This window comes from Penaeus vannamei, chromosome 3 (assembly GCF_042767895.1).
Source record: "Penaeus vannamei isolate JL-2024 chromosome 3, ASM4276789v1, whole genome shotgun sequence".
In the NCBI taxonomy this organism is placed as follows: Eukaryota; Metazoa; Arthropoda; class Malacostraca; order Decapoda; family Penaeidae; genus Penaeus; species Penaeus vannamei.
The window spans coordinates 2,275,274-2,299,231 of NC_091551.1; the positions used below are offsets into that span (position 1 = coordinate 2,275,274).

A 23,958-nucleotide genomic window follows, 5' to 3' on the forward strand; every position below is an offset into this window, starting at 1 on the left:
ATAAATGAATTGCGTTGATAAACAAAACACCGAACGATCAGGTTACTTGTGAATCATTTTTTTTTCTGTCTATTTTTCTGTCTGGCTCGATGGCTATCTATCTGTCTGTATGCCTGTCTCTTGGTCTGTCTGTCTGGCTATCTATTTAGCTAGCTGTCTGCCTGGCTATATCTCTGTGTATGTACGGCTGTTTATCTGTCTGCTTGTCTATCTATCTATCTACCTCTCTATATATCTGTCTTTCTGGTTGCATGTCTATCTATCTTTCTATATCTATCTATGTATATCTGTCTATCGATCTATTTATCTGTCTGTCTGTCTATATATCTATCTTTATCTATCTATCTATCCCACATCCCATCTCTATACTGCTGTCTATCTATCCATTCTGCCTCTACCTCCCTCTCCCTCTCTCTCTCTCTCTCTCTCTCTCTCTCTCTCTCTCTCTCTCTCGCTCTCTCTCTTTCTCTCGCTCTCTCTCTCTCTCTCTCTCTCTCTCTCTTTCTCACTCTCTCTCTCTCTCTTTCTGCTCTCTCTCTCTCTCTCTCTCTGTCTCTCTCTCTCTCTCTCTCTCTCTCTCTCTCTCTCTCTCCCCTCTCTCTCCCTCTCCTCTCATCTGTACATCTCCCTATTGCTTTCTCTTTCCCTCTCGGCGCTGTCATAAAGGTGTTGGTTCCCTTCCTTTTGCAAGTGATTACCGACCTAAACGACTTTTCTTGCAGCGTTCTAGAAGGATGAAGACGTAAGCTCCGGTTAACCTGCTTCGCGCCGCCATTCTGAAATCTATAATACGAGACGTGGGTCGCTGCAGGAGGAGGGAGGGGGAGAGTGAGGGAAGGAGGGGGAGGGGGAAGGGGAAGAAGGCAGAGGCGGAGGGGGAAAGGGAAAGGAGAAGGGAATAATGAAAGGGAAGAAGGGAAGGGGAAGAAGGAGGGGAGAGGGAAGGGGGAGAGGGAAGGGGAAGAGAAGGGATGGGAGGGGGGAGGAGGGGGGAGAAGAGGGAAGAGGGGGAAGGGAGATAAAGGAAGGAATTAATGTAGGAGGGAAGCTGAAGGAAGGAGAGGGAAGGGTGAAGAGGGAGATGGAGGAAGGGGGAAGGGAAAAGAAGGAAGGAATAATGGAGGGAAGAAGGGAATGGGAAGAAGGAGGGAGGAAGAAGGGGAGAAGGGAGAAGGAATAATGGAGGGGAAGAAGGGAGAGGGGGAAGAAGGAGGGGAAAGGGGGAAAGGGAGAAGAGAAGGAATCAACGATGGAGGATGGGGGAGGGGGAAGGGAAGAAGGGAGGGGAGGGGGAGAGGAAAAAGAGAAGGAATAATGGAGGGAAGAAGAAAGGGAGGGGGAAGGGAAGAAGGGAGGGAAAGAGGGGAAGGGAAGGAAGAGGAAGGAATAATGGAGGGGAAGAAGGCTTGTGAAGGGAGGGGAAGGGAAAAGAGAAGGAATTAATGAAAAGGGAAGAAGGGAAGGGAGAGGGAAGTGAAAGAGAGAAGAGAATGATGGAGGGAAGAAGGGAAGGAGGGGGAAGGGGAAGAAGGGAGAGGAGGGGGGAAAGGGAGAAGAGAAGGAATAATGGAGGTGAAGAATGGGGAAGGGAGAGAGGAAGGGAAGAGAGAAGGGAGGGGGAAGGTGAAGGAAAGATGAAGGAATCAATGGAGGGGAAGAAGTGGAGTGAGAGGGGAAGGGAAAAGAGAATAAATGAATTAGTATGGAAGAAGGGGAAGGGAGGGGTAAAGCGAAAAGAGAGATGAATGATGGAGGAAGAGAGGGAACGGAGGGGAAGTGGGTCAATGAAGGGAGGAGGGGGAAAGGGGAAGAAGAGAAGGAATTAAATGAAAAAGGGAATATAAGGGGAAGGGAGGGGAAAGGGAAGAGGAGAGGAGGGGAGGAGGAGATATAGATGAATAATGGAGGTGAAGAAGGAGAATGGTAAGGGGAAGAATAGTCGTGAGGGAGGAAAAAGGGGGAAAGGGAGAAGAGGAAGGAATAATGAAAGGGAAGAAGGGAAGGGTAAAGAAGATAGAGGAGGGGAAGGGAGGAAGTGGAGTGGGAGAGGGCAATAAGAGAGAGGAGAGAAGGGAAGAAGGGGTGGAGGAAAGGAGTGAAGAAGGAAGGCGAAAGGGAGGGAGGGGAGGGAGAAGGGGAGGAGGAAGGGGAAAAGAGAGATAAGGGGATTGAAGGAAAGAGAGGAAGTGAAAGAGAAGGAAGAGGGAAGGGGGAAGGGAAGGGTGAGGGGGAAGGGGTGAAGAGGGCAAGGTAAAGAGGAGGGAGGCAAGGGAAGGGAGGTTGAAAAGGAGAGGGAAGGAAAGAGGGAAGAAGAAGAGAAGAAGAGGGGAAAGGAAAAGGGAGAGAAGGAGATGGGAAGAGGAAAGGGAGAAGGAAAGGGAGAGAATTGAGGAGGGGGAAGGGAAAAAGACAGGGGGAGAAGGAGAGAGGAGAAGAGGAAGGGAAGAGGAAAGGGAGAGAAGGGAGAGAGGAAGGAGGAAAAGCAGAGGAAGGGGAGAGAAGGAGACAGGAAGAGAAAAGGGAAAAGGCAGGGAGAGAAGGCTGAGAGTTGTGAAAGCTGAAGAGGAAGAGGCAAGGGAGAAGGAGAGAGGAAAAGGCTGAAAAGGGAAGAGGGAAGGGAGATGAAGGAGGGGAATGAAAAAAGGGAGAGAAGGAGAGGGAAGGTGAAAAGGGAATAGGAAGGGGAGAGAAGGAGACAGGAAGAGAAAAGGGAAGAGGAAGGGGAGAGAAGGAGACAGGAAAAAGAAAAGGGAAGAGGAAGGGGGAGGGAGAAGGAGAGGTGGAAGTGGAAAGGGAAGAGAGTGGAAGGGGAGCAGAAGGTCTGAGAGAGGAAGAGAAAGGAAGGGGAAGTGGAGAGAAGGGAGAGGGAAGGGAAAAGGGAAAAGGCAAGGGGAGAGAAGGGAGAGAAGAAGAGAAAAGGGAAAGAAGGAGAGGGGAAGGGAAAAGGAAGAGGAAGGGGAGAGAGAGAGGAGAGAGGAAGGGAAAAGGGAAGAGGAAAGAGGAGAGAAGGAGAGGAAGAAGGGAAGGGGAAGATGAATGGAGATGAAGGAGAAAGAGGAAGAGAAAAGGGGAAGAGGAAGGGAAGAGAAGGAGAGAGATGAGAAAAGGGAAGGGGAAGGGGAGAGCAGGGAGAGGGGGAAAGGAAAAAGGGAAGAGGAAGGGGAGAGAAGGAGAGAGAGGAGGAGGGAAGGAAAAGGGAATAGGACGGGGAGAGAAGGGGAGAGAGGAAGAGAAAAGAGAATAGGAAGGGGAGAGAACGAGAGAGGAAGAGAAAGGGAAGAGGAAAGGGGGAGAAGGAGTTTAGAGGGAAGGGTGAAAAGGGAAGAGGAAGGGGGAGAGAAGGAGACAGGAAAAGAAAGGGAAGAGGATAAAGGGGATAAGAGAAGGAGACAGGAAAAGAAAAGGTGCTGTGCTGGAAGAGAAGAAGTGGGAGAGGAAAAGGGAAGATGAAGGAGAGAGAAGGAGAGGGGAAGGGAAAAGGGAAGAGGAAGGGGAGAGAAGGAGAGGGGAAGGGAAAAGGGAAGAGGAAGGGAGAGAAGGAGAGAGGAAGAGGAAGGGGAAGCCCCGCCAGGCTGCGTGCGTGATCGCTGCCGCAGTCGTTCTCTCGAACAAAAAAAATCGGATATTTTCAGCGACATATATCTCGTAACTTTCTTTCATCTGTCGTTATCATTATCTTTATCTCTATTATTACAATCATTACTTTCATCTCTCATTACCATCGTCTTTAATATCGTTATTATTATTATAATCATACCATTGTTATCATTATCCTTATAGATATCATTATTATCTTTATCATTACTATTATGATAATTTGTATCATTATAATCATCATCATCATCATCATAATTATTATTATCATTATTATTGTTAATATCATCATTATTATCATTATTATCATTAATATCATTATCATCATCATCATCATCATCATCATTATTATTATCACTATAATTATCATTATTGTTATTATCATCATTATTATCATTATCATTATTATTTTCTTGACCTGAGGCCAGAAATTTACCAAGATTCGTGTCAATGTACTTTGGACCATCCTTCTTCACAAGCTCCAAAGGGCCTAAAACTGCAGATATTATAGTCGTTTTCAAGCTTTTTTTTTCAAATCTTTTTTTCGTATTCTTTCGGTCTCTGTTTACAAACAAGTCCTTATGTTTGGGAAGTTTTTCGAATTCCTTTTGCTGATAAGGTCTTGCTTGTAGGGACCGGCGTGTCTCTTGGTCTTTTACTCTATCTAGACTGTTATTGTTATTGCTGTACATGGAGAGAGAGAGAGAGAGAGAGAGAGAGAGAGAGAGAGAGAGAGACAGAGAGAGAGAGAGAGAGAGAGAGAGAGAGAGAGAGAGAGAGAGTGAGGTAGATAGATAAATAGACATATAGATGGATAGATAGATAGAGAAAGATAGATATATAGACAGACAGACAGATAAATAGATCGATTGTTATTATCATTATCAGCATTAATATGATTGTTATTATCATTATCATCAGCATCAGCATCTTTAGTATTATTATTGTGGTTGTTATTGATATTTTCATTCTTATTATCTTTATTATTGTCATCGTTAATATTATTATTATTGTTGTTATTATTGTCATTTTTATTATTGTTATTATCGCTATTACTATTATATCTACCATTATCAATCCTATTAATATTATTATCATTATAATTATCATTGCTGATATTGTTGTTTTTCTTTTCCCCTCCCTTCCCTCACTCTCTTTTCCCTTCCTTCCCACTCAATTTTCTCTTTTCCCCTTCTCCTTTCCTCACTCTCTTCACCTCTCCTCCTTTCCTTCCTTCCCTTCCCCTCACTCTTCTTTCCCCCTCCCTTCCTCCCTCTCCTTCCCTCCTCTTTCCTCACTCTCTTTTCCCCTCCCTTTCCTTCCTCTTCTCTCTCTCCTCTCTTTCCTCTCCTCTCCTTTCCTTCCTTTCCCTCACTCTCTTCCTTCCTCTCTGCCCTTTCTCCTCCTTCCCCTCACTCTCCTTTCCTTTTCCTTTCTCTCCTCTCTTTTCCCCCTCCCCTCTTCCTTTTCCTTCCCTCACTCTCTTTCCCCCTCTCTTTCCTTCCCTTTCCTCACTCTCTTTCCTTCCCTTCCCTCACTCTATTTCCTTCCCTTCCCTCCCTCTCTTTCCCCCTCCCTTCCCTTCCCTTCCCTTCCCTCATTCTCTTTTCCCCTCTCTTTCCTTCCCTTCCCTCCCTCTTTTCCCCTCCCCCTTCCCCTCCCCTCCCTTCCCTTCCCTTCCCTCACTCTCTTTCCCCCTCCCTTCCCCCAGGAGCTGGAGGAGCAGAACCGTCTGCTGGTCCGGCTGGGCAAGAGGCAGGAGGCGGCGCTGGTGCGGTACCAGGACATGAAGAGCGAACTCCCGCACATCATAGAGGCACACAAGATCGAGATCAACGTGCTGCAGGAGAAGCTGAGGAGGGTGAGGGAGAGAGAGAGAGAGAGGAGAGAGGGAGAGAGAGAAGGGAGAGTGGAAATAGAGAAGAGAGCGGAGGGAGAGAGAGGAGAAGAGAGAGTGGAGATAGAGAAGAGAGAGTGGAGATAAAGAAGAGAGAGTGGAGATAAAGAAGAGAGAGTGGAGATAGAGATGAAGAAAGAGAAGAAAAAAGAGAGAGAGAGAGAGAGAGAGAGAGAGAGAGAGAGAGAGAGAGAGAGAGAGAGAGAGAGGGGTATTGCGGGGGTGAAAGGGGGGGCAAAAGAGAGAGAGAGAGAGAGAGAGAGAGAGAGAGAGAGAGAGAGAGAGAGAGAAGAGAGAGAGAAAGAGAGAGAGAGAGAGAGAGAGAGAGAGAGAGAGAGAGAGAGAGAGAGAGAGAGAGGGGGGAAAGGTGAGAGAGAGAGAGAGAGAGGGAGGGGGGGTGCAGTGTAGGGCGTCTGGAAGGTGCATAGCTAGCATGGGGCAGTAACAGAATGAGAAAGAGAGAAAATGAGAAAATGAGAAAATCGTGAGTAAGTGAACATGGCGTCGCCGACCGTAGATTTTTTAAATGAAAGAAGGAAGGAGAGAGAGAAAGAGGGAAGGAGAGAGAGAAAGAGGGAAGGAGAGAGAGAGAGAGAAAGAGGGAAGGAGAGAGAGAAAGGAAGGAGAGGAGAGAGAGGAAGGAGAGAGAAGGAAGGAGAGAAAGAGGGAAGGAGAGAGAGAAGAGAAAGAGGGAAGGAGAGAGAGAAAGAGGGAATAGAGAGAGAGAGAGAGTGAAGAGAGAGAGAGAAAGAGAGAAGCGAGAGAGAGAAAGAGAGAAGAGAGAGAGAGAAAGAGAGGGAAGGAGAGAGAGCAGCAGAAGGAGAGAGAGAGAAAGAGGAAGGAAATAGAGAAAGAGGGGAAGGAAAGAGAGAGAGAGAAAGGGGAAGGAGAGAGAGAGAGAAGAGGGAAGGAGAGAGAGAGAAAGACGGAAGGAGAGAGAGAGAGAGGGAAGGGAGAAAGAGAGAAAGAAGGAAGGCTGGTATATGAAAGAGAGAAAAGGAAGGAGAGAGAAGGAAGGAAGAGAGAGAAAGAGGGAAGGAAAGAGAGAAAGAAGGAAGGAAAGACATAAAGAGGATAGGAGAGAGAGAAAGAGGGAAGGAGAGAGAGAAAGAAGGAAGGAAAGAGAGAAAGAGGAAAGGAGAGAGAGAAAGAGGAAAGGAGAGAGAGAAAGAGGGAAGGAGAGAAGATGAGAAAAGAGGGAAGGAGAGAGAGAGAAAGAAGAGAAGGAAGAAGAGGAAGAGAGAAAGAGGGAAGGAAGGAGAGAGAGAAAGAAGGAAGGAAGTAGAAAGAGAAAGAGTGGGAAGGAGAGAGAGAGAGAAAGAGGGACGGAGAGAGAGAAAGAGGGAAAGAGGGAGAGAGAGAGAGAGAAGAGGGAAGGAGAGAGAGAAAGAGGAAGGAAGGAAAGAGAGAAAGAGAGAGAAAGGATGAGAGAGAAAGAGGGAAGGAGAGAGAGAAAGAGGGAAGGAGAGAGAGATAAGAAGGATAGGGAGAGAGAGAGAAAGAGGGAAGGAGAGAGAGAAAGAGAGAAGGAGAGAGAGAAAGAGGGAAGGAGAGAGAGAAAGAGGAAGGAGAGAGAGAAGAGGGAAGAAGAGAGAGAAAGAGAGGAAGGAAGAGAAAGAGACAGAGGAAAGGAGAGAAGGAAGAGAAAGGAGAAAGAGGAAAGGAGAGAGAGAAAGAGGGAAGGAGAGAGAGAAATGTGAAGGACAGAGAAGGAAGGAAGGAGACAGAGAAGGAAGGAAGGAGAAAGAGAAAGAAGGAAGGAAAGAGAAAAAGAAGGAAGGAGAGAGAGAAAGAAGGAAGGAGAGAGAGAAAGAATAAAGGAAGGAGAGAAAGAAAGAGGGACGGAGAGAGAGAAAGAGGGAAGGAGAGAGAGAAAGAAGGAAGGAAAGAGAGAAAGAGGGAAGGAGAGAGAGAAAGAGGGAAGGAGAGAGAGAAAGAGGGAAGGAGAGAGAGAGAGAGAGAAAGAAGGAAGGAAAGAGAGAAAGAGGAAAGGAGAGAGAGAAAGAGGGAAGGAGAGAGAAAGAAGGAAGGAGAGAGAGAAAGAGGGAAGGAAGGAGAGAGAGAAAGAGGGAAGGAAGGAGAGAGAGAAAGAGGGAAGGAGAGAGAGAAAGAGGGAAGGAGAGAGAGAAAGAGGGACGGAGAGAGAGAAAGAGGGAAGGAGAGAGAGAAAGAGGGAAGGAGAGAGAGAAAGAGGGAAGGAAAGAGAGAAAGAGGGAAGGAGAGAGAGAAAGAGGGACGGAGAGAGAGAAAGAGGGAAGGAGACATACTAAGAGGCAAGGAGAGAGAGAAAGAGGGAAGGAGAAAGACTAAGATGGAAGGAGAGAGAGAAAGAGGAAAGGAGAGAGAGAGAGGGGGAAGGAGAGAGAGAAAGAGGGAAGGAGAGAGAGAAAGAGGGAAGGAGAGAGAGAAAGAGGGAAGGAGAGAGAGAAAGAGGGAAGGAGAGAGAGAAAGAGGGAAGGAGAGAGAGAAAGAGGGAAGGAGAGAGAGAAAGAGGGAAGGAGAGAGAGAAAGAGGGAAGGAGAGAGACTAAGAGGGAAGGAAAGAGAGAAAGAGGGAAGGAAAGAGAGAAAGAGGGAAGAAGAGAGAGAAAGAGGGAAGGAGAGAGAGAAAGAGGAAAGGAGAGAGGGAAGGAGAGAGAGAAAGAGGAAAGGAGAGAGAGAAAGAGGGAAGGAGAGAGAGAAAGAGGGAAGGAGAGAGAGAAAGAAGGAAGGAGAGAGAGAAAGAGGGAAGAAGAGAGAGAGAGAGAGAGAAAGAGGGAAGGAGAGAGAGAAAGAGGGAAGGAAAGAGAGAAAGAGGGAAGGAGAGAGAGAAAGAAAGAACGAAAGAGAGAAAGAGGAAAGGAGAGAGAGAAAGAGGGAAGGAGAGAGAGAAAGAAGGAAGGAAAGAGAGAAAGATGGAAGGAAAGAGAGAAAATGGGAAGGAGAGAGACTAAGAGGGAAGGACAGAGAGAAAGAGGAAAGGAGAAAGAGAAAGAGGGAAGGAGAGAGAGAGAGAGAGAGAGAAAGAGGGAAGGAGAGAGAGAGAGAGAGAGAAAGAAGGAAGGAGAGAGAGAAAGAGGGAAGGAGAGAGAGAAAGAGGAAAGGAGAGAGAGAAAGAGGGAAGGAGAGAGAGAAAGAGGAAAGGAGATGTTTTCGATATTCGGAGAAAAGGAGCAACGTTGTCTGCGTGGAAATCGTAAACAAGAGACACATTAGAAACACATTCCTTTTGGGAACAAAAGGAATTGCGTGTGTAATTACTCTTTTATTAGCTTCACTTGCGTCTTGTGTGTGTGTGTGTGTGTGTGTGTGTGTGTGTGTGTGTGTATGTGTGTGTGTGTGTGTGTGTGTGTGTGTGTGTGTGTGTGTGTGTGTGTGTGTGTGTGTGTGTGTGTGTGTGTGTGTGTGTGTGTGTGTGTGTGTGTGTGTGTGTGTGTGTGTGTGTGTGTGTGTGTGTGTGTGTTCATGTCTATGTGAGTGTGGGTGTATGTGTAATTGTGTGTGTGTTTGTCCATGTCCACTTGACCTGTTACGCACAAAAACACACTTTGCGGCGTGAATAAAGAAATAGTAAAAAAAAAAAAAATGAAAATGGGTGAGAACAAGAGTAAGAAATTTAGAGAGAGAAAGAGAAACGGAGAGAAAGAGAACCAAAGACAGACACAAAGAAACAGCCAGAGATAAAAGACACCGCATAAAAGAAAAAAATAATGATAATAATCATAATTCTTAGAGCTCCCTCTTCTCACCCCCCCCTCCTACTCCGATGAAGTTTCAAAAATAGACTTAATTTTTTTTACTTCCTTTTCATTATGTATATTTCTTCTTCGACAACTAAGAACTCTTTTTCAAATATAATAATGAAAATAAATAAATAATGAATAAATAAATAAATAATAAATAATAAATAAATAAATAATAAATAAATAAATAATAAATAATAAATAATAAATAATAAATAATGAAATAATGAAATAAATAATAAATAATAAATAATAGATAAATGATAAATAATTAATAAATAAATAATAAATAATAGATAGATAATAAATAATAAATAAATAATAATCATAAATAATGAATCTTATATCATGCTTTTACCTTCGAGAATCTCTCATACCAATTAACCATTAGGCAACCTCACCCAACCCCGGTACTGACACCCCCCCACCCTTCCAGTCCACGGAGCTGAACCGGCGCAACGCGGAGAAGCTGAAACAGACGGACGCGCGCATTCTCAAGCTGACGGAGGAGCTGACGCGGCTGCGAGAGCTCAGCCGGAAGCGCCACCTGCCCGAGAGGGAGCTGCTCAACAAGAAGCTGAGCGCCGCCACCCACACGCTCGAGGAGAAGGAGAAGGAGAATGAGGTGAGGGGCAGGGGAGGAGGGCAAGGGAAGGGGAAGAGGGTAAAGGAAGTGGAGGAGGGTAAAGGAAGGGGAGGAGGGCAAGGGAAGTGGAGGAGGGTAAGGGAAGGGAAAGAGAAGGGGAGGGGAGGAGGGTAAAGGAAGGGGAGGAGGGTAAGGGAAGGGAAAGAGAAGGGGAGGGGAGGGGAAGGGAAGTGGAGGAGGGTAAAGGAAGGGGAGGAGGGCAAGGGAAGGGAAAGAGAAAGGGAGAAGGGCAAGGGAAGTGGAGGAGGGTAAGGGAAGGGGAAGTGGAGGGGGCAGGAAGGAGGACAAAGGAAGGAGATATTGAATGAGGTGAGGGCAAGGGAAAGGGGAAGGGGAGGAGTTAAGGAGGAGAGGGCATAGGAAGGGGAAGGGAGGTGAGGGGTAGGGAAGATGCAAATGCGGAAGAAGCATGAGTTATGGGATCTTGTGTCTCAAGCATATAGCTTTGAATGTCTTCCATAGTTTCTGCAGTCAGGTACGGAAAGGGACTCTGCCTTCATGTTTTTGGAGACATTGTTGAAAGAGGTGTTGCCTGAGTAAGGAGCTGTAGGGGGATCATGAGAAATCGGTCCCATTTAGCTGGGCTAAATAGAGTAGTTAAGATATTTATAGGGTTGGTGGTGGTGGATGGTCGGGGACGTGTTGGAAGAGGGAGTATTACGTAGCGATGGAGAATAAGGCTGTAAGGTAGTAATAAGGGAGGATAGGGTGCTTGATGAAGGTTGTGGGGGTAGAGTTGATGAATTTGAGGAAGTTGGGAGGGTAGGAATGTCTTTGGAGATTGAGTCTCTGCTTGGGTGAGTAATGCACTAGTAGGCATTGAGGAGTGGGTAGTAATATCAGTGTTCGGAGTCGTGGTTAAAGGAGAGCCTGGGGTCGGGGAGCCGGTGGGGCTATTTGATAAAGGGGCAAGCCTCATTGCCCCTAATAAGGGGATTACATCTTCATTACTGGTCATGGGGAACATTGATTATATAAAACGGCATAAACGGTCCACCCCCATGCTCTGAGAGGGTAAGGGCTAAACAATTAAATCAGGGGAGTACCGTGCCCATGGTTCCCGCAGGCCATTCAGGGCTGGCACGAGGTCAGCCTTTCATCCTTTCAGCATGACTCTTACACCTTAGGAAATAGATAGTAGAAGGGATTGGAGAAGGGACAGAAACAAAAGCTGGAGGGGGAAAAGACCATGCAAAATTAGTTGAGTCGAGGGCTGAGGCCCTAGACAGGGGAGATCCCTGCATTGGGTCTCAGTCTCCGTCTCCTAAGCCCCCCACGACAACGGGTAAGGGATTGGGGGGGGGGAGAAGGAGAAAGAAAGGCAAGAAAAAGTCAAACGAAAAAGAAGCAACAAGAAGGAGGAATTACGAAAATAAACTCGGGATGAAGTGGAATTCGCCCCGTTCCAGGAGCCACATGGAGGAGCGAGGACATGGGGCTAAGGCGAAGGAAGCGCAGAGGGGTGATGATAACCAAGAAAGGAAAATAAAAACTAACTTCGTTTTATTATTTCTAGTCTCATTTCTTTGTCCCTTTTTTTGTCTTCCCCTCCTTTTATTTCTATCTTTCTTTCCTGATCCGCCCCACCTTTTCCCTCAAGTCCCTCCCTTCCTCCACCTGCCGACCATTAAACTCATTTCGACACCCTCACCTGCAGGAGCTACGGCGGCGCCTGGGGGTGCTGGAGAAGGCCCTGAAGCAGCAGGTGCAGGCGGAGGTGGGGCGCCACCGGGCGACGGCCAAGAAACTCTACAGCCTTCAGCTCGAACACCACAAGCTGGAGGAGCAGCTCAAGGTGGGCAACCTCTCTCCCTCCCCTTTCACGGCGAAATGGTCGCTCGCTTTCCCTGACTCTTCAGTCTCTCGTCTTCAAATTTGCACGTGCAGTCCCGCCCAAAGGCCCTATCGCACTTTCTCCGTCAATTTTTGCCTTTCCGTGTGAATGAGGATGTCTGCAAGTATTCATGCAAACAGGACACCTTATAGAAGACGTCGCAACCGTTTCCGTCTGACTAATTTCCGTTTTGATCTTGTGCTGCGGTTTCTGTTCAACTAGAATGTTTTTCTGTTGATAAATCAGATTGAAATATATAATGTAAACAGAAGTTAATATTCTAGAATATTTCTGTAGACAATATCCATCGTTATATCTCTTTAAAGTAATGTGTTATGTACAAGAATGCGCATGATTCCCAGGACCTCATTCGGATGGCGCCATATTTGTTCACGAGGTTTTCTGCTATGGGAGTGCCACTAGGTCGCTCTATTTGCATACGAAAAGTACATATGGAAACGCAAAAAAAGTGCTAGTGTGATAGAGTCTTAAGGTTCAGGGATTCACGAATTCTTACCAACAATAATCATCAAACACCTTTAACGTGCTTTTCTCCTCCCCTTCCTCTCCCCATACCCTTCCCCCCCTTTCTCTCCCTCTCCCTCTCCTTCCTCTCCCCTCCCTCTCCCTTCCTCTCCCTCCCTTCCCTCTCCTCATACCCTTTCCCCCTTTCTTTTCTGTTACTCCCCGCTTCTCCCTTCCCTCTCCCCATACCCTTTCCCCCTTTCTCTCCCTCTCCCTCCCCGTTCCTCTCCTGCTCCTCATACTCTTTCCCCCTTTCCCTTCCTCTCCCTCCCTTCCCTCTCCCCATACCCTTTCCCCCTTTCTCTCCCTCCCCTCCCTCTCCTCTGTTCCTCCCCGCTTCTCCCTTCCCCTCCCGTCCCCCGCAGGAGAAGGAGCGCGACCTGGCCGCCCTGCAGCACTACAGCCGCAACAGCAGATGCGGCCGGAGCAGCACCGCCTGCGACGACAGCACCACCTCCACGACGGCCGACTCGTCCCGCTCGCCGTCGCTGTCGGCGCGTCGGAAGTCGGGCTCCCGCCAGCGCAGCAGCGGCGCCTCGTCCGTCGCCACGTCCACGTCGGGCATCGCGTCGGCGGGCGACGTGGGGATCTCGGCCAGCGACTCGCGGGGATCGCTGGCCCTCGACGCGTAAGTGGGGCGAGGCGGGGGCGGGGGCGGGGCGGGGGCGGGGCGGGGCGGCGTCGAGTGGGGGATGGGGCGGAGGCGGGAGTCGGAGCTACTGTGCGAGTGCGAGTGCGAGTGCGAGTGTGTGTGTGTGTGTGTGTGTGTGTGTGTGTGTGTGTGTGTGTGTGTGTGTGTGTGTGTGTGTGTGTGTGTGTGTGTGTGTGTGTGTGTGTGTGTGTGTGTGTGTGTGTGTGTGTGTGTGTGTGTGTGGGTGTGTGTGTGTGTGTGTGTGTGTGTGTGTGTGTGTGTGTGTGTGTGTGTGTGTGTGTGTGTGTGTGTGAGTGTGTGTGAATGTGAGTGTGAATGTGAGTGTGAGTGTGAGTGAGTGAGTGAGTGAGTGTGTGTGTGTGTGCGTGCGTGTACGTATAAGTGTGCGTGTACGTGCGGGCGTGGGTTCGTTCGTGCTCTTGGACGCGAAACGAAATGAGGGAACTTGAATAGATTAATCAACACAAACAGACTCAAGCCGAAGGTGCCCCTCACTCCCTCCGATTCCGCAGGAGCAGCAGTCGGCTTCCTCCCATCAGCGCGGAGTCCCGACGGAGGAAGGAGTCGTCGGGAGCGTCTCCGAGCGCGCCTCTCACCTCCCCGGAGCCGCCGCCTGACGTCCCCACCAGGAGAACGCGACACAGGGCCCTCCCTAAGGTAAGTCCTGCCCCGAGGTCCAAGTCACGGGCCGAAGAATCGGATGCGTCGTGTTCACAGTAGGCAGGCATTTTCATTGTTTTATCGTTTTTTTCATCTTCTTTATCCGACTTTTTAAGTCCTTTGAAATCTTTTTAATCCAAGAAAGTAACTGTCAGTCGGTGTTTCCTTCCTTTTGTTCATGAATGTTTGTATGTTCCCAGTTCGATCCGAACGCTGGTCAGTCCACTCGGAGACATGCTGTTTCCAGTAGCATTTTTTATCTGGTGAGACAGTGAAAACTAAGCAAAAGCATAAAGAAAAAAAATGGGAATTTCAAACCAAATTAAGACTGAGAGAGAGAGAGATTGTTCTAAACGAAGCCCACAACTGCCTCCCGTGCCTCCTGTTGGTAGGGTCGCCCCGGCGCTCGTCGACGTAGCGCCTCGACCTCCCCCACCGACACCTACCCACAGCTCTCCCGCCTCCCACAACAGCTCATTGATGTGCTCGATCTGCCCATCGACTGAAATCACGGCAAGTCCCTCCCTTTCTCCCTCTCCTCCTTCCCTCGCCCCGTAATTGTCTTCTATTTTTTTAAGCCTCACTGCCATTCCCCGCCATGCACGCTCCTCGCCGCTTGTAGACCCAACCACAACGAAGACGTGGAGGCACTTTTGTTGTATCCATCGCTTCTTTCTTTGTTTAGACAAGTTTGTAGATCCTCCTAGGGTTTTCTTTAGTATTTAGGTATCTTTTTAAGTAACGACAAAGCCCGTTTTCGCCTTTTACTGGAACGGATAAAACGATTAAGGCCCGTGTATCTTTCTGCTCCGCCTCCGTGTATGTCTTCTTCTTGTTTATGTATTCTTATTCATTCATTCATTCGTTAATAAGCGTGTGGTTCCTATCCTGTTATATATATATATACTGTACAGTGAATATTACAGAAAAAAAAGGGAAGAGGGAAGCAAAATTCGAAAGCATGAGGGAAGAAAGGGGCAAAAGTCACGGGGTTGCAGCTGACAGAACCGAGAGCCTAAAGAGGGAAGACTCCAAGTCACGCTGTTGGTGTTCGGGGCGCTTCGCTCGCGCCAGAAGCCCACCACATAGCTGCTGCTTGAGCCGACGTGTACGCAGAGGCACCGACTGATCTTTAAGGAATACCCGATGCCTTTGTCCAAAAGGTGTGAATGAGAATAAATTTCTTCGTAGGCATCAGATGTATTGCGAAATATATCTTTGTCTGAAATACATTTCTGACAAAGATATAATCGACATCGGGTCAATACAAGTTATTCTCACCATGCCGTTTCTTCATCTGTTGCGATGACCACCGCTCAGAACATGCCTAATTTTATTTTGTTCTCGCCTTGTCTAGATCCTTGCTACGCCTTTCTGGAGAAAATTAAGACCTTTCCTAACTAGCGTCCCTCCGCCGCGCGGGGCTGCCCCCGGCCCCACGCCAGCATCCACGCGAGCGCTAATGAGTCCCTCTGTCCTGCAGGAGAGCGCGGAGGAGCGGCGCGCGGGGCGCATCCGGCGAGGGCGGCGCTCCCCACGACCTTCGACCGACGACGACGACCTGCAGACGCCCCGTTGCACGCCCACGCCCAGCCCGCACACCACACCCGAGCCCCCGAGCCAGGGCGAAGGCAGTGCCACGGAGCTGCAGCAGGGGGAGGGGGGCGGGGAGGGGCGGCCGTGGCACAGCGACCACAAACGCCGCCAACGGCTGGCTGCTTCCCTTCGCGACGCGCGCCGCCAGGAGAGCGCCGACGCCGCCGCCGACGCCGCCGAGGAGCGCGAGCGACAGGGGTCGTCCGCAGGGTCGTCGGCAGGGAGCAGCGGCAGGGAGGGGGGCTCGGCGGGGGCGAGGGGGGAGTTCTCCCTGATCGAGCACTACCCGCCGAGGGAGCGCCTCACCCTGAGCGGCTCCGACAGCGGCGGCAGCGGCAGCACGCCTCCTCCGACGGCTCCCCCGAGAGCTCCTCCGAGGGCGCCGACCGTGCTGGCCGAGGCGAAGGCGCCGGCGCAGCGCACCCGCCTCGACTCCCCTCTGGCGGGCAGCGCCGTCGGCCGTCGCCACCACACCATCACGGCCCACGACCTGCGCACCGTGTCCAGCCTCTCCAGGCTGGACTCGGCCAACCCGGCGGTGCCAAAGCGGGGCGCCATCACGCCCTAAGTGTGCGGCGCACGAGGCCGCAGGCCCAGTAGCCTCCTCCTCACGTCCTTCTTTCGAAGCCGGTGTACATATCCTGTGGAATGTCCTGTCACTGCGATGGCCGGGCCCTTGGCCACGGAGGCCAAACTTGTTTGTGAAATAAAACGAACTGCTTTTTGGCAGTGCAAGTAACTTAGAGGGCAAGGTATAGCAATACTTGTTCTAGTCTGATTTTTGCACAAATGTTCCCGGCATATTTATGAGGATCTTCGAATATAAAGTTAAAACATACATAACACTATTTTTTTTTCGATTTCTTTTTGAGACGAGTCACTGTTCCTCCTTCTTCGCATTAAAAGGAGGAGTCAGAGAAAATGAAATCACGAGCGGCTGAACGAAAAGACGTGACTTCCGCACTCCGTCCATCATTCGGGGAGACGAGAACACCTTGTAAATCACACTTTAAAAATTAAAAAGATATCCTATTAGAATAAACAGGAAGTTGTCCGAAGTAAGTCTTTCCCGTTCTAGAAAGTTTAGAATTGGGTTTCTCTAATTCTAGCTTATAACCCTGGAGGTCCCCACCCGCCTTGCTTCTGCTCTGAATTGGAAAAATCTAATTTAGTAGAAGCTTACTGACCCGTCGGCGTTTTCGCCCGAAACCAAGTGTTGAGACAATTGCAATAAATCCTTTACAAGTTGTGTTTGTTTGTTTATTTACCAAATAACATAATTACAGAGTTGATAAGGAAGGAAACAATAAAAATGAAGTAACAAAGAACTCAATCAATACATGGTTGAGCTACTTACCTCAACGTATCATTGTAATAAAACCAAATTGCAAATCCAAGGTTGGCACAAAGGGGAAAGGAGGTAAATATGACAATCAAAAATATATCGTTCAGAAAAAATATTATTTATTATGAAATAAACTGCCGTCATACACAAATGTTTCTTACAAAAATCGACGATTTTTCCTAGTTTCCAGTCCATTAAACTGTATTCCCAGAAACGCCACAGGATTATGCATTAGACTTTTAAACTCAATTGGAATTCCTTTTCATTCTTTTTTTTTTTACTTTCTCTCGTCCATTCAACTTTGTAGAAAGTAATAACTAAAAAATTCTCATTGCGAGACTCAAGATTCCCCAAAAGAAGAAAACACAAATATGGTACATTCTGAACTGGCTGCAATTGGGCTCGCAATTGCATTCTTGAAAGATGGTGGGGCTATAAAGCAGAGGGAGAGGGAGGGGAGGGGGAGGGGAGAGAGGGAGAAGGAATGTGAAAGTGGGAGGGAACAGAACAAGGAGTGGGAGAGAGAGGAGGGACCAGGAGAAAGAGGGTGAGAGAGAGAGAGAGGGAAGGAGAGAGAGAGAAAGAGGGAAGGAGAGAGAGAGAGAGGGAAGGAGAGAGAGAGAGAGGGAAGGAGAGAGAGAGAGAGGGAAGGAGAGAGAGGAGAGAGAGAGAGAGGGAAGGAGAGAGAGAAAGAGGGAGAGAGAGAGAGAGAGAGAGAGAGAGAGAGAGAGAGAGAGAGAGAGAGAGAGAGAGAGAGAGAGAGAGAGAGAGAGAGAGAGAGAGAGAGAGAGAGAGAGATAACAAATAACAACACCAAAGAACATAACAGATCTCTATTTTATATCACAATAAGTTGAGGAATATTTTTGGCCATACAGATAAAAATTTCCTGACAAACTTCAAATCTCAAATAAATTGAAATGTCATGGTTCATATCAAGAAGAAAGCTCTCTAATGTATCAGTGACGTATAAATGAAAGAGTCCAAAAGGCCTAAGAGACAGGAAGAACCGAAGAATGCAAACTCTATAAATAAAGATTCATTACAGGCATTTCCAACCACAACTCAAGAGCTACATACCATAAATTGTATAACATATCTCAGCAGCACCTTTCCATGGGAAATAAAACGTACCTGTATCTTGCACTGGTTTTGTTAAAAATGTTCTTGATTTCATTTCATTTTGGTAGGCTTCAAAAGCTTGAAAAGTGCCCGCTTCGACAGGGAGAGTAAAACAAAGGGCTGTAAGTGCAATGACCAAAACCCCCAAGATTATACAACTAAAATTTGTACGCGAGGAGAGACTTTAATGCATATATATATATAACAGTTCCTTCTAACAATCAAAAAACGCTTGTGGTTAGTTTTGTCACACACCTTCCTGAGAACTTTTTCCATTTCAAACTCCCTTACTCAGCTGATAAAAAGCTTATTTGCATGTTGAACCCGACATACCGGTTTTTATCACTGGCCTACTTACACAAGCAATTCACAGTGGATATGTTGACAGACATGTATATACATATATATAAATATATATATACACTGCTAACATAGCAGATTTAAAATATGTAAACTGTATGGGTAATTTATTTATCTTAAATTACTTGTAATTTTCCCTTTTTACTGGTAAGTTAAAAGAGGACTTTTCTCAATGTACCCCTGTCAATAATAAGAGTATTCACACCTCAAACAGAAGGCTTATACTAAAAAAAAAAAAAAAAAAAAAAAGGAGAGAAAAAAAACACTAATCAGGAATATTTACATTTTTTTTTTTTTTTTTTGTTCTCCTGAAAAAATAATATATATTTTTGATAATCAAGACATTCTTCCAGTACGAACTGGGAGCTCACCATCACAATTCATTCTAAAAACTTGTAATATTCACTAGTTTCTGCAAACACGCCTAGAATTTATCTAACAATACTACGCGCTTTGCCTTGTACTGTTTTATCACGTCGTTTTTTTGGATATAACTCCTCATCCTCATCAAGATAACGCTTGGGAGGAGCAATAGTCCTGCCTGAAGATGTGCCACGCTCACTGAACCTAAACACAGCAGGAGTGCCAGTGCCTCCAGCATGTGTGGGAGAGGAAGACCCAGAGTGTGGTGGTGAAGTGCCAAATACACCACCACTGCGTCTTATGTCACCACGCTCATGGCCCCCTCCCACAGCACCCATCTTTGGCATTCCAGACGATAAGCTGTTCTTCATGGGCCGACGGTCAGCTGTCACATATCCCCCAAAACCTGGGCCTTCTTCTATCATGATGCTGTCGTCTTCTGGTGAAGAATTCTCTAGTTGCTTCTTGGCAGTCCGAGGAATCTGGCCGGATGTCTGGTTCTTGGCAGGCATGATGAGTAGCACCTCAGCCGTGTCCTCATCAATGATGGCTGTCTGGCCAGAGGACTCGACTGCCTTCACCGGGTTCCCCACTTTGTCCACACCAAGGCTGCCTGTCATCACTGACTCTATTTTCTTGGACTGTGGAGAAGGAGCCATAGAGTGGGGATGAGATTTTGTAACTGGACTACATGGGAAAGTTGTCTTTGTGTTATTTAAGTTCTGAACTGTTATATTGGAAGTATTTACATTTGATACATACTGACTGGCAGCTGGAAAGTTTTTGGCCTGAGGGTGGGAATGCAGAGCCTGGGGGGTGTCAATACATTTACGACCAGGAGACTGCATGGGGAGACTTTTATTGGGAGACACCTGCATGATGTGGTTGCCTTTCAGATCACTGTGAACTGTACCATTTACACTTACCACATTCTGCACCGACGTCTGAGTTTTCTCCCTTGCCACCTGTTCCAGTGCACCGTTCATTTCTGGCAGAGCCACTTTTTCATTACCTTGCACTACACTGGGGCCAGACTTCATCTGATTCAAACAGTTGCTGCCATCATACTGGACCCCCATCACCTTGTTGCTTATTACACTTTCATCATCACTGTATACTGACTGAAGCAAAGTGAGAGCTGACATCTTACTTACACTGACCTCTGTGCCCTGGTGTGTTTCGCTGAGCTGTGCTGCATTGTTTTCTCTCATAGGAACTTTTTTTTGATCAACTTTGACTGGGAAAATGGCATCATCACTAGAGTACACCATCTGTCTTCTCACATTGTTCACCTGAGGAGATTGTGTTTCATGTACAATTGTCGCATCACCTACTCTTGATGATGGTATAGCTTTTGCTTGTGAGTAAGTTGTGCCTTGAAATTTCACAGAGTTCACTTGGCTTGTAATTATATTACTAGAATTTGGTAACGTTTTCACTGGCGTGTAACTGGAGGAGGATTTGGACATGGCTGGATTGACAGTAGGAGATTTCGTGGGTGTTATCTTTGAGGGTGTCACTCTGTTCACCTTGATGCAGGCTGTGTTGTCATTGTTTGGGAGAGAAGTGACTACTTCAGCACTGCTGGACATATCCATCCTGTGATTCTGTTCTCTTCCCGATCCTTCAACCTGGGTTAAAACGCCATCCTTAATGATGACCCTCTCTTGCTCCTTCTTCAGCTGCACCTCTGGGGTCTTGCTGTCACCCGGTTTTCCCTGACCTGACACCTCTTTCTGTGGCTGGGAGGCGTCACTGGCATGGGCCGTGCTTGTCCCTCCTTTGTCCTTCTTGTCGTCAGAGCTGAAGTAAATGTCTGGAAGGGTGATGGAGCTGTGGTTGGGGTTGTGTTGCTCCATGAGGTTGCGAATCAGCTTTGCCATGGCTTCCCGTTTCCCCCTGACCACCTCGTGGGGGAACCACTCAGTGAGAGAGCGGATTGGGAAGGTGTAGTCTTTGAGCGGGTGCTGCAATGGACAAGAAAAAACTTCAACAATCTGTGTACATGTAGGTACACATAAAGAACATAAAATAAAGAATCTGTGCACATATAGGTACACATAAAGAATATAAGATAAAGAATCTGTAGGCATTCCACAAGACAGTGGTATAAATGCTCTTTATATATAGCTATGTAAATACCATACTAAAACAGTTGAACATTGAAAACAGCATAACAAGCAACATGCTATAGAACAACAACCACTTGACTGAAGACAAGGAACAACATATATTACCTGCATTTCATCCCAATATTTTTGAAAGCCATTAATAGCAATTATTACACAATTGGTGAAAATGTGAAACAAGTGCTATATAGAAATGCCAATTTCACTTTGTGATATTTGTCCTGCCAGAAAATGCATCAAAACATGAAAAGGACTGCAGTAAGGTCATTCATATCAGCACGCAGTTTAAACCTAAAATGCGGATTTAAAACCTGAATTTAAAAAATTAATTAATACAAAGATATTTAGATACATAAGAGTACCCCCAGAACATCTCACCTCAAAAAAACTCTCAGCAAATTGTAGCGTATAAATTCCACAGTCAGAGTAGTTCATTTGCTGGGGGACGCGAGGACAGGCACCCTTCATTGTGTCTCTGTTGAAGAGCTTCTCACTGCCCCTCCTGATCTTGTGCTCCACAGCCAGGTAGTCCCTCAAGGTGGCCACGATGCGTGAACGGTTGGCACCAGTCAGGGAGTCAAATATTAGGATGCAGGGCCTGGAGATGATAAATTTGAAGGACATTATCCCACTAACGACGGGTTTCCCACATACGAGACACCCCAAAAAATAAACATTGCCGGGCGTCCCGCCAGCGTGATAGGGCTCTCGGTCCAATGCACCCCCTCAGCCGATTTTGTAGCCACCCGGAATCTTTTATTTTCGGCTTCAAAATATACCTGCGTTAATGGGTTAAATACAACTGTCACGAAAACACAATTACACCCTAGTCTTTCCTTTTTTAATTAATATTGTGTATCAATACTAATCATTCTTCACACCAAGTTTTGGTGGTATGCAAGCCAAGCATATTTTTACTCATTTTCTCATTAATTACTAAAAACAAAACTATTTTATACATAGGAAAGCCTCAAAAACTGTCAAAACAGAAAAGTACAGAAAAAGAGAGTCTCTCAGTCTCTCTCTCTCTCTCTAAAAATAACACAATACACACACACACAAAGTAGGGTAAATGTATGCTTCCAATGATTCTAATTTTTCATTCTAGTAGCTGCCTGTGCACAATGCCTGGTGCATGGCTTGGCGTGGTCTGGAGAAATCCCATGACGTGCGGTCTAAAAGACAAATCTCTGCTCCTACAAACAGTTCTCTGCCTTAGACAAGCAAGTTTCCCTCTTCTAGGCAGTTGTCCCTCTTACAAAGTGTATGCCCCTTACACAAGTTCTCTCCTTCCACAAGCTCAAAACTCAAAACTCACTGCTTAATAGCAGGTGGTGGGGTGGCTGCTTCCTTGGGCCCCTGTGCCTCTTCAGCCTTGCCCGCTTCCAGTTTGTTCTTCTTGGTGGCTGGAACATCCTCCTCTTCCTCTTCCTCCTCAAGTTCATCCTCTTCTCCCTCAGCCTCATCCCTGTCACTCCACTCTCCATCATCAATGATGGGGATCTGCTGAACAAGAAAATTTATCATGTAGAAAACAAGGAAAAGCTGCTCTAATATTAACCATTCAAAAACCATACTGACAAATGTAAGGCAAGAGAATATGGGGAAAGTAATGCAGAAGTTGGTCACTAACCTCAATTCTGTTTTTGGGCCTGGTAGATCTACGTCGCTTGGGTTTCTCAGATATTGGCCGTGCAACAGGCTGGCCATCACAGATTCTTATTGGGGAATCTAAGCCAGGGAAGCATATTATTGCCAGAAACCAATGGGCACTGCAAAAGAAAGGTGGAAAGATGAGAAACATTATTCTTTTTCCTTCTGAACATTTCTTGTTTATCAGTATACTTTAGAAAAAATAAGTCAAATTTTACCTTAATGAACTATACACATATCAACCCCTTGAAACCAGGTGATGTGACCATCACATGAAAAAACTTGGTTTGAGGGACAGATGACACGAACATAAAGTTGTGGAAAAATATGGCTGAGGGCCAGGGTGATGGGAACATTTCCATCATAAGAATATTGGCTGAAGGCCGCAGTGATGGGAATGACTCATTTAGTCAGTGGGCATTTAGGAAGGGACATTTTTTCTGTTGCCAAAATGAGTTGAAAATACCATCCATGAACCATAACTGGAAGAGCAACAACTCCAGGGAGGATACCAATAACAAAATGTTACTTCATGTTATCATTAATACACTGTTAGGGACTACCTAGAGGGGTGATATGGAGTCTGTGCAAAGAAAAGAGTCAAGTGCCTTTTTGATACAGCATATCAAATAAAAACAGAAACATTGGAAAATGGCAAAAAACCCAAAAACCTAACCTAAAAAAATAGATATATAAAAAATAGCACTGCAAAGGGGAGGCACAAAATCTTGACACCACACAAAAGTATACATGTGGGCCAGACCTACAAGCCATACACTAGGGAGTTGCCACTAAGGTAAGCCAATAATACCCAAATTTTGGGGCAGATCCAATTGGTTAACAGAACATATATAGTAACATACTGTTCATTTATAGGAATGATGATGAAATCCTTTTCAAAGATATCAACATTTTTCGTCCAGGACTTGACCCTTGCATGTCGTTTCTCTGCTGGGGAGAGCTTGGGATCATCCTCTGTGGTATGGGGTCTTCGGCCCCTCTTAGGTTTTGAGGTTAGCCGTTTGTAGAAGAAAGTTGAGAAGACATGTGTGTGGCTGCGGTGAATCTCTGGCAGTTTGCTTTGTAGTAGCCATCTTCAGGAAAAGAAATTAGTTGGTTTGAGTCACTAACAGTAAAATACACATAATAACATGTTTATTTCATGTGAAGAAGAGACAAAATAACAAGGGAAATACAGAAACTGAGATGTCTTGAGTCAGACTACATTAAAGTTTAAAATCTCAGTATTACTATTTTATGAGAGCATTTCTCAAAATCTTAGGGCATTTTGGATTTCCTTCACTAGTGGTGATATTTCACTTCAGAATGATGAATTTTAAATCACGCAATTGTAAATAATACGAAATCCAGCTAAATAACGAGGATTTACTAATTATATTAACTACTTCATAATTCTAATATCATGCCTAACATGTTACAAAAACTGTGCAAATTTGTAAAAAATAAAAAAAAAATTTATGGTTCTTCTTTCAATGTTGCAGATATGTTTTTCACAGCCAATGCAAAATTCATTAACAATGCGCATTCACTATACAAAAAAAATTTCTTACTTGAGATAGAAATCAATGATAACATCATTGAGAAACTGTTCTTCCTCTAGGCAGCAGTAGTCATCTGTTGTGATAGATATTCCCCCCTTCTGCGGTGGTGGTGGGTAGATGAGCAATCTATAACAAAATCAGTGAGAGTTGGATCATTGTAAAAAATATTAACAAAAATAAATAAATTAAATATAAAATAATAATAAGAAGAAATAATAATAACAATAATGTGTTTCATATGACCATGCACCTAATAATTGTACTCTGCATTCCTGTATCTGTCAACTCAAGAGTAAAAC

General features: G+C 46.1%; 2 protein-coding genes across 22 annotated transcripts in view; one reads left to right on the forward strand and one right to left on the reverse strand.

Annotated features, from left to right (window-relative positions):
• The window catches only part of LOC113803733 (lebercilin-like protein), an 84,348-nt gene extending 67,972 nt beyond the window's left edge, over positions 1-16,376 (forward strand). Inside the window, exons 5-10 of the mRNA XM_070139858.1 lie at positions 5,306-5,455; positions 9,649-9,837; positions 11,516-11,653; positions 12,583-12,845; positions 13,382-13,526; positions 15,013-16,376. Of these exons, the coding sequence (XP_069995959.1) occupies positions 5,306-5,455; positions 9,649-9,837; positions 11,516-11,653; positions 12,583-12,845; positions 13,382-13,526; positions 15,013-15,693 (1,566 nt within the window). The 3' untranslated portion in view covers positions 15,694-16,376. The remainder of the gene's footprint in view (positions 1-5,305; positions 5,456-9,648; positions 9,838-11,515; positions 11,654-12,582; positions 12,846-13,381; positions 13,527-15,012) is intronic.
• Positions 16,377-16,571: 195 nt separating this feature from the next.
• The window catches only part of LOC113818870 (uncharacterized), a 53,122-nt gene continuing 45,735 nt past the window's right edge, over positions 16,572-23,958 (reverse strand). For 12 of the 21 annotated variants that reach the window (XM_070139762.1, XM_070139804.1, XM_070139743.1 and 9 more), the window contains 6 exons: positions 23,669-23,785; positions 22,961-23,191; positions 22,078-22,216; positions 21,763-21,950; positions 20,823-21,042; positions 16,572-20,282 (listed from right to left, as the gene is read on the reverse strand). In XM_070139762.1, the coding sequence (XP_069995863.1) occupies positions 18,384-20,282; positions 20,823-21,042; positions 21,763-21,950; positions 22,078-22,216; positions 22,961-23,191; positions 23,669-23,785 (2,794 nt within the window). In that variant the 3' untranslated portion in view covers positions 16,572-18,383. The remainder of the gene's footprint in view (positions 20,283-20,822; positions 21,043-21,762; positions 21,951-22,077; positions 22,217-22,960; positions 23,192-23,668; positions 23,786-23,958) is intronic. The other 9 variants (XM_070139818.1, XM_070139833.1, XM_070139810.1 and 6 more) reach the window with 5 other exon arrangements.